The following is a 10,172-nucleotide window of genomic DNA, read 5'->3' as shown; positions in this document are numbered from 1 at the left end:
CAAATTCCTCTTTTTCCCCCCTCCCCAATATATTGAGTCAGGATTAAGGGATGCATGTGCATTTATATGTAGCTAGTTCTCTTTCTTAATAAACTCAGTGCTAGAGGTGACATTTACAGACTCAGTTTATATGGTAATCTTTAAAAAAAACCAGCCTAAGCACCGGAAAACACATAGCAGGGGTCAATCCTGTATGAGCAGAGAAATAGACTTGGTTTATTAATAGATCTTATTTAAGTCTCATTTCCATGCTTTTACGACTACATTAGGTTTTCACCTCACATGGGTACATGTCAGAGCAGTAATGGAGTGAGAGAAGAGACAAGCCCTTTTTCAGTTCACAGAACCCCAATTCTTTATTAATCACAGCTTGCTCACAATGACATACAGGAAAGTAGCACTAATGAAGAGTAGAATATGCAGGCAGCCATCTCCAGGGGGGTAGGGAAAACTCCAAAACTGCAGATATTCTGGGGATGATGTGTTAGGTTTGGTGATACTGTACTTGGCACAAGCACCCTGTCTAGTCATTCCTCCTGCTTCAGCCCTCTTAGTCCTAGATGTCTGTCACTAGGTAGGGTTGGCTAACACTGAAGAGTAGAGGTCATGATGAATGGAAGTCAGCAGTGTCAAAAAAAAACCCCAAATGGTAAAAAACTGGCTCATGGTTTCCAGATGAAGTATTCAGTAGCCTCTTGTACTATTACACACATAATGTGGTAGCATCAGATAAGTATCATAGACCATGGCACCTACAGATAAAGCCACTTGATGCTATCTATTAGTTGCTCCATCAATAAATTTTCAGGTGGTGAATTAAGCTCACTTTACAATTAGCATTTGTATTGCTGTTTAGCATTATCCAGAATTTGTCATAGCTTGATGGTTACAATGTGCCTCTTAAATTTGCCTCAAACTGATTCCACTTGCTTTCGCTCTGTTGCACAGGTGTATTTGTTGCCTCTCACTGCAAAAAGCGGAAGCACCAAGTACCGCTTGTGGCAATTTAACCTCAGTTATCTAACACACTACAGAGTTCTGTAGCGTAAGTTGCACTTGAAGAAAGCTACATTTTAAGAGCCATTTGAATGTGAAGTCATGATACCCGTGATCTAGTCACTGTTTCAACAAAGCTTATTGATGGCAAAGCAGTCTAGGTTATTAGGCAATGACTGGTCTCTAGCACCATAGAACTACTACTGACCTCGTGGTGGGTTGGAATGAAAGTCGCAGGGGATGGAATTAGACGTGAAGTGCTTCAAATGAACAGATCCAGCAAATTCAACCAAGTGGAAATAGACAACATCAGAAGCCTGTTACAGGACATGTAAGATTATGAAATAACTTGCATAATGCAATACTTGTATTTTTTAACAAAAATGTAAGTATTTACAAAATAAGATCCAAGTTTTTTTAACATCAAGCAAATCATTCTGCAAAGAGACCGCACTGTTTTTGTTTTTATTTTTGTTTTTAAAGTTTTTTATTGAGTTCTTGATTTTTATTGTTTTTAAACCATGTCACACATTTCCCATACTGATATCGCATGATCCATAATAATATAGGCAGGGGGAGTTTACTAATGGTCGGGATGGGTCACATCCACCATTGCTGTTTTCAGCCAGACAGTTCCACCTGGAGCTCCTTGTTTCTACGCACCTCTGCAGCATGCCTCTCCTGGAAAACATCAAGAAGGGAAAAATCAAACCTCTTTCTCACTCTGCCTGCCCAGGGAGATTCCGATGACAAACCATTTAGTTTGTGCATTTCGTGCACAAAAAGCCTTCTTTGACAAAAAGCGCAAAACTCATTTGACAAAAAGTGCAAACCTTGTTTTACAGTGCAACCATCTTTAAAGGAGAGGTGTCATCCACCAGGCCAGCCTGATGGTGTGTTTGATGCTTACATTCCACTGAGCTCAGTCTTTTATCTGATATGGCCTTATAATCCTCAGCAACTCAGAGAGTTTCATCTTAAAGGCCCACACAGATGTGGGCCATGTGTGTGGCACGTGCTCACTTCTGCCCTCTGAATTACTAGATGTTAAACGGAGAAGGATGAGTGGGCTTGAATTAATTACTTGGACACTGTATGAAATATTAGTTACTCTGTTGCCTGTAGAACTTAAGAACCGTAAATAAAGATCAAAGAATTTAGTTCCACCCAACGATCCATCTTCTCTATTTCTTCTCCGGCTGTGATGGAGAAGGGATGCGATTACCAAAAGTCAGTGCTAGGCCCCACTTTCAGCCATGTTGTCTTCCCTTTTATTGAAGTCATCATAATTAATTTACACTGATTTGAGTCACTGTATATTCAGATACTTCTGTGGAAATGGGCCTGTGGTCAGGAACAACAGCTGTCAAATGAATTTAGGAATGTTCTGCTTGGGGTGTTTATAAAACTATTGGTTTTGGCAGCTTCTGTGTTTTAGGGTTTTGGTTTATGCCTCTCCATTCAAATGTCAAACTATCAGACTTTTACCTCTTATGTCTGATCCCTGAAAAAAAAATCCAGACAACCAAATCACAAGGACAAGCACAAGGTGACTACAGAAGCAAAGATTCATCCCTAGCTGACTTCAGTATAAGGCAGTCCCTAAGCACTTCCATGCACTAGAGGGTCTTTTATGGTAAAAAAAATCACAGAAGTCAACAGTTATCTTTTTATTGTGTGAATTGGACTATGGATCACAGGCCAGGAAAGATTATTTCATCAACTGAACCTGTAAAACACAGTTCTTAGGAGATCCATAGTTCTCAATGCTAGGTTTTACAGGGGACATGTTCCTTGGGGCTCCTATTAACTGCAGTATGCAGAACTTACCGTTGATTGCACGGGGACTTCTAGACACCAATACCTTGGGGCATCCACAGTTTTGTGTAACTTTTGAAGATCTGAACTGAGATATCTCACTTGTTTTTCTCAGGGTTTGCTTTTGTGTTGGCAGATCTGTATACTTATGCAATTTTTAATTACTGGGCAGTAAAAATGTTTCCAAAGTAATTACTGTAATCTTTGTTTAGAAACCGCCTTGGGATTTCATGCACATAAGCCATCTATATTGCTATGGAAACATGGTTGAACAGTCTGTTAACATTAACCTAGGACAGAGAGATGATTCATCTGTCCTTCCCATTTCCTTTTGGACATCAAGGATGGCTAACTGGCTTCGTTTTCATAAGCTTTGGGATACATGCCTGTAAACTAATCTAATGCAAAAATGTCAAGTAATCTGGGTACAGTTCTTAAGCTCAAGAATTACTCCACTTGCCTATTTACTTACAACCACATCCTTTGGTTTCTGTTGTTTCCTCCGAGACTTTCATCTCCATCAAAGAAGCAGAGGTGCTTATGGAGAAGATCTTACTGAAAACCACTGAGAGCTAATATCTTTCTGTTAGTCAATTTACAAACGTATTAGAAAGTTCATCACTGAGAGAAACAAGAGATCACTCATGCAGGACTAATTAATTTTTTGGTAACACTTCTAAATCTTTATTCACTTTTCCGTCTCTTCTGTGGAAAGATTGTTTTGGAGAAGGGCACACTTGGTCCTACATGGTGACGTTTGTGATTTACCTTTTTCCTCTGGCTGTACCAAAGATCTCCAAAAGAAAATTTACTCTCTTTTAGTTGCAAGACTTATGGAAGAATAGACCCTTTTTGATGTACACAAAAGAATTTTTTTTCCCATATTTTTTCATCTTTCTCCCCTGAGAAACTAAGAACTACAGATGTAGGACAATTTTTTGATTTGATCAATGACTTTTCTTAAAAGCCAAAATCTAAACATAAGTGACCTTTCATTTGTTCACAGCACTTCTTAAAAATCAGAAAATCAACCTTTCTCTGGAGACAGTCCAGAGAAGGGCCATGAAGATTAAGGAACTGGAGCATCTCTCAGTCTGTCCTATGAGGAAAGGCTGAGAGAGCTGGGGCTGTTCAGCCCAGAGCAGAGAAGGGTAAGGGGGATCTCATCAATGTGTGTCAATACCTGATTAGAGGGTGAACAAACTAGACTCTTTTCAGTGCTGCCCAGTGACAGGACCAGAAGCAACGGGCACAGACTGAAACACAGGAAGTTCCCTTTGAACATCCAGAAAATGCTTTTTCACTGTGAGAGTGACCAAGCACTGGCACAGGTTGCCCAGGGAGGCTGAAAAGTCTCCATCCTTGGAGATGTTCAAAAGCTCTCTGGACATGGCCCTGGGCAACAGGTTCTAGGTGGCCTTGCTTGAGCAGGGGAGTTGGACCAGATGACCTCCAGAAGTCGCTTTCAACCTCAACCATCCTGTGATTGCGTGATTATAGAAGTTCAGTATTTTCCAAAAGTGACTGGTGGTTTAGATAGGCATCAGGGGCTCTGACTTAAAAATTGCTCAAGTGTAGCAACTGAGATAAGAGCAATTCACAACATTTCTTCAAAATGTTGATTAGATTTTCCTCTCTAGTCTAAGGTGAGGAGTGATGGTGTGATTACCTTCTCTTGGAGACGTTCAATAAGAGCAGCTATATTAGCTTCACGGTTTTCTTTGATCTGTTCCATTTTCAGTATCAGCTTTTCCTCTGCCATTTTGCTGAAGTTATTGTTCTCCTCCAAAGCTTTTTGAAGCACTTCTCGCTCATGTTCCCTCTTCTCTGCCAGATGTTTCAGCACCTGGGCCTCCTGGGACTAGAAACAGAGAGACATGCGGCTGAAATGGAATACTCAGGTGGAGCAAAGAAACTCCCACAGGGCGACAGCTCACTGAGTTTGGAAGCTGCACAAGGTTTGCTGCTTTGTTGTTACCCGCGGTGTTTGGAAAGATCACTTCTGTGTATAAACCAGATTAGCTTCAATTAACAGGGGCTTAGAGGCATTGGCTAAATGTGTGCCTCAGAGCAGCAGAGAAGTGTCCGAAGCACTTCTGTTAACAAGGAATGCTGCCCTGGGATGTCTGGGTTACTGTAATGATCGCTCAGCCTCTGACAGCTGCATTCTTCCAGCTCTGAATGTTTTATTTGCTGAGATAGGGGATTTGGGGCTGAGGGTATGTACAGTGTTAAAAGGGAGGCTGCCAACACAGGAGAGGTGCATTTTTTGCCTAGGCTGGGCTATCCTTTAATGCACAGTTAATAAGCTTTGAAGTTCACTGTTGTGAAAGACAGACAGAATCAATTCAGATTTTTTTACCCCCGATATTTATGTTTGGCTCCATCTCACTGATTAGAAAGGGGAAAAAAGGGTTTTATTCTATGAAATAACAAAAAAGCTCTTTTTAATTGAAAGATCAAATTTTGCAAGGAAGATAAAACCTGGAGGTAGGAATTAAACAGATGCAGTCTATGTGCAATACTCTGTTATTCTTCTTTGTAAACTCATTGCTCAGAAGCATAAGCTGTGTTATTTATTTTAAATCAAATTACTAACATGAAACCACTAATCCTAGGAGAGAAGCCAAGGAACTTGCAGCATTGGGCCCACACTCCAGGCGAGCCTAGTCAAAAAGACAATATGTTTCAGAGGGGTTATTTGGAAATGATAAACAACATTGTATGCTTTTGGACAAAATAAATGAGAGGCAGTGTGAGAAGCAAACAGAAAACAGGGAATGAAATATGGCTCTGGGAAGCTAAGTGCGTATTTCAGTGAGTTCACAATGCACCGTTGCCATTGTTACCCGTAAAAATGAATTAGTTTAAGGCTTAAATTAAGGTCTTTAACCAATAATTACAATCAGCGGTAATGAATCCTATTAAATTCTATCATGCGGCTTTAAATGGAGTGAAAAAGGCTGCAATTCTTTTACGAGTGAGATCCAACTAGGAGGAGAAAACAAGCATTTTAAGGAAGGTAAGATGCACATAAAGCCAGATGCACCAACAAGGCAAATCAAGCAGATCCTACAACAGGCTGCAAAAGCCAGGCAGAACGCCTTGCAGCAAGACACTAGAGTAAATCGTATCTGGCTTTGGAAGCCTGTAACGGCTTGCTGGAGATCAGAGGAAAGAGCTGCTTATTTATTTGCTTTCCCCTCTGGCCTGGTTGCAGTTAAGGGCTCATTGCTCAACTTGTGGTCCCTGGAACACTTGCTGATGGGAATGGTCTACTGAAATGGTTGGTTCCTTACAGAGGCTCTTCCTGGCTCTTGGCTCCATCACAGCATAAGCTGAACAGAGATTAACAGAGCAAGCATTTTTCACACCTTTGACTCAGAGAAAATAACTGTTGTGCAGGCCAAAAGATGTTGCAAATGGGAACAGAAATCCCCCAGACCGGTGCAGCCTAAAGCAGAGGGAGTTTCACTGCTGCAGAATGGAAGGAGGATGAGCCAAAGGGATAAAGAGCTGAGCAAAGAAGGAATTTTGCACACTAACTGAGAAATCATAAAAGCCCCATAAGTTTAACAAAAACATCAATATTTTTAGAAATAATATAATAAAATAGGTTATTTTGAAGCAAAATATTTTATTTCAGATACTTAGCATTTAATATTTCTTTAACTTGTAGGCTATTTCAAAATGCAAAAAAAGTTATTTTGAATGATTTGGTACAAAGTAAAACTGAAATATTTGAATGTCTTCATTTTGCTTTACCATTTGGACCAACTCAAGTGGTGCAGTTTGACCAGTGCTTGTGAAGTTGTTCTGCATTTTCTGTTTAATTTACTATTCAATGGCAACATTTTATCTACTTTTGGAAAAGTTATAATCATTAAATTTTGGTTGCTGATATGAATTTTGTGAATCCTTTGCTTACAGGATCTATCTACAAGTAACTTTGATAATCTAAGAACCTATTTCCCTTCCTGTTGGGAGTTTGATGGAAAAGGTACTATGACATTAATTGTAATGTCCTTTCCCATGAAACATTTAAGTGACTTGTTAATTTGAAAGGCTAAAACTTCATGTTTTTTAAATATGTATATATACTGTGTCATAAAATCAAACTTTTTCAGATTTGGAAAACAGACATTTCAAAGACATTTCCAGGACCCGTGGAGATGCTATAACAAAAAGTAAGATTTGGACTGTGCCTATAAGGAGCATTTTTGAAAAGAGCATTGGCTTTCAACAGGAATTAACAAAATGTCTTTGAGACTCTGGGGCACTTGCCCATTTATCGGCATTTATTTTTTTCCATTCAAGCCCTTTGCCTTCTGGAATTACTTATTATCATAAATCAAGGAGAACAGTGAAAAAATTAGAGTTCCATATCACAGTACACACAGTTTTGGATGCTATGCTGGCAAACAACACATTCAAAAGTAATCTGTCCACTAATGCATTATAATGAGGAAAACCCTCATAGTCCAATTCAGCATTTACGGGATGCCAATTGTGTTGGCACCAGTAAGAGTCTGAATGAAAGCAAAACCTGTTCTCAGGAACTGACTGCACACCCCTAATGCGATCTTCCTTTACAATATGCCTTAAATGGCATTTCTTTTCCTTTCTCAAAATGCTCAAGGTACCCAGGACAGGTTCAAAATAAAGGGACACCCCTTTCCATCCCAAAACATCCACCTGGTAGAGTCTTCTTTAGATGATGTCCGTCTTCTAACGCTGTTGCAGCTCAGCTGCGAGTCTGCCTGTTTCCCTGGTGTTCAGACCATTTCTGAAATCCCCTTAGGACAATTTTGAGGGCAGTTGGTGTGTTCTTGTACTGGATTGTCACATGATTTTCTGTTTCCAACATATTTGGCAAAAGATTTTGGCTACTCTGTTTGTTCGAAGTCTACCACACCTGCAGAGATGGGTAAATGAATGACCCCAGATACCTAACAGACTCCCTTTGTTCTTCGTGTTGGCTTTTAACTGCTGTGTTTGAACTCCCACAGTCTTGACACAGGATTCCAACATTTGTATGAAGTTTTTATTCTGTTTATTTTCAACATTGTATTGTTTGAAGTGCTGGAAAGGATATTTTCAAATCCTTGATAGTCCATGATCTAACACACTTGTAAATACTCTACAGTAAGTGCTCCTTGTACAGATATTGTGAGAAAAAGAGTAAAAAAGCCTGGAAATGAGATGAAAGATAAAGAAAGTAAGGAGAGGAAAGTATGAAATGGTGGGGAAAGAAAAAAGCAATACTCAAGGGGGAATATCCGGATGACTTCTTAAATATAACAAGGCATCATCAATGCAGCTACAGCAGCAGCATCTAATGCTAGATGTGGGGGAATAGAAATGTTGCAAAACACTCCTGGTACAGGTACCTTTGTTCCTAGAAATGTACTGCTGTCGTAAAAAGATGGCTAATGCCAGCAAACTTCTACGATATTCATGTCATATTTCTAAAGCATCATATGCACCCAAGTTTTCAGAGAGAAGTGCTTCAGAAAGAAATCCACATCTCATACTTAGTTGGCCAATAGTACACACAGACAACTAAACACTCGCTTTATGAGCAAAATTATTTATGGAAACTGGCTTTGGAGACATGTATAGTTTTTAATTATTACTCACTGGAAGAAAATTCTACTTATCTGAGTAACATGTGCTTTATTTTCTCTCATTTAACTATTTTTCTCTGGCACATACATCCAAATATTGAAGTCATTTATGCAGAGATAAAATTAAAGGATTACCCTTAAGCAAGAAATGGGCTCAGACAGCTGCTTTTATATTGTGAATTTCAGCTTGAATGCATTCACCTTAGTTACTAGGAACCTTAGTTACCAGGATGTACGAGGCACGTGACCAGTCACGAGAGCTCCACTTTCACAATGCATTCATTCACTGGATGGATTTTTAAAAATTCTACTGTTCAACAGAAGCTGCATTAACCTTGGTATTCTTCAGTGTATTTTGTATTTAAGAGATACTATTAATGGAGCAGAATTCGAAGACAGGTTTAAAGGCACCTACTGCAATGTAAATGCCAAGGTGAAACCTAGGTATTAAGCAGAAACGGTAACTTGAAGTAGTAAAGTGTTCAAGGGAAGGCACTGAGATTGGGATTTTTCCATGCAAGGGAATAAACTCAAGTTCAGCCTCACTCGTGGCACTGGCTTCTTCAAACCTCTGCATAGTTAGGTCCTATTCCTCACTGGGAATACCATTACCTGTATAACATTAGCACCTGTTCTGGCTGTTGTGAGGACTCGCTGTCCCAGGCAGTATGCAAATACACAGGGAGAGGCAGTTCTTCTTCCAAAGCAATGACAATCTAAAGAGACACGAAGAAGAGAAGGATGCTCCTGCTCCATGGGATCACAGAGCAGAGAAGTGGAATGGCCACATGGCAGGAGAGTCAGAGACACCTGAGCTGTAACCATAGGTGAAGTTCTGCTTCTGATGAAACTAAAATCTTAAATTTAGATGAGAATCTTGTTTTTTTTTTTCTTTTGTCCAGTTTGCAAGGGACCTTTGGGTCAGGGCTACTAAGAATGTGAAGTAGAGAAAAAAGTAAAGAGCACATCCCCAATGTGATTCAATAAAATTCACTTTCTCTTCCTCAGCTGGCACAAAATCACTGCTTTCAGGGTTGTGACCCACAGGGGTGAACAAGGGATGATGGAGGGATGCAAGAGGTACCACCTGAGCCCTCTGTCTGATGATCCCCTACCTGCTCACAAGGCGTTTCATGATTTGCTGCAGTTTGAGTCCTGGCACTTCAAAGTTAATGGAGAACAATGTCAGTCAGTCTTAGGATTGTTCATTAGCAGCAAAGCACATGGCAGGGGAGCAGGGAGAAGCTTTGCCAGCATTGGGGTGTATGCTGTCATGAGATTCTGGTCATGACTCCATGTGCTCCGAGAGAGACTCTGGTGCCTAACACCAAACTCTCTCCTAGCTGTTAGCAAACACCTTCCTGCAGGCACATATTCCATAGGATTACACTTTTTGGATGAGGAAGTGAGAAGTGGCTTGCAGTTCTGGCTATCTTTTGTACGCATCAGGGTTGTGAAGCACCATGTATGGAAACACTGTGCTGTAAATCAAAATGCGGAAGAAATGCATCACGAATCTGGTGATGATTCCACACATTACTGGGACATTTACCTGAAAAAGCACTTCGTGATGTACTGCTTCTTCACACAACCACAGCCAAGGGCCACCAGTAACAGAAACAGAGACCAGCAGATGGACAAGATGGGAGGCAAATATCTTGGGCAGTGCCTGTCCTCCTTCCCAGCTTGCTTGCTTACAAATTTGGTGGAAAACCAAGGAGGGGAGCAGGA

General features: G+C 40.3%; 1 protein-coding gene across 3 annotated transcripts in view; it reads right to left on the bottom strand.

Annotated features, from left to right (window-relative positions):
* Positions 1–329: 329 nt before the first annotated feature.
* Positions 330–10,172, bottom strand: part of STMN2 (stathmin 2) — a 23,267-nt gene continuing 13,424 nt past the window's right edge. For 2 of the 3 annotated variants that reach the window (XM_010142900.1, XM_010142899.1), the window contains 2 exons: positions 4,484–4,675; positions 330–1,677 (listed from right to left, as the gene is read on the bottom strand). In XM_010142900.1, the coding sequence (XP_010141202.1) occupies positions 1,618–1,677; positions 4,484–4,675 (252 nt within the window). In that variant the 3' untranslated portion in view covers positions 330–1,617. The remainder of the gene's footprint in view (positions 1,678–4,483; positions 4,676–10,172) is intronic. The other variant, XM_010142901.1, reaches the window with a different exon arrangement.

Source organism: Buceros rhinoceros, unplaced genomic scaffold (genome assembly GCF_000710305.1).
Source record: "Buceros rhinoceros silvestris isolate BGI_N320 unplaced genomic scaffold, ASM71030v1 scaffold23609, whole genome shotgun sequence".
In the NCBI taxonomy this organism is placed as follows: Eukaryota; Metazoa; Chordata; class Aves; order Bucerotiformes; family Bucerotidae; genus Buceros; species Buceros rhinoceros.
Note: the sequence above shows the minus strand (reverse complement) of the source record. Positions and strands in the feature narration are given on the sequence as shown.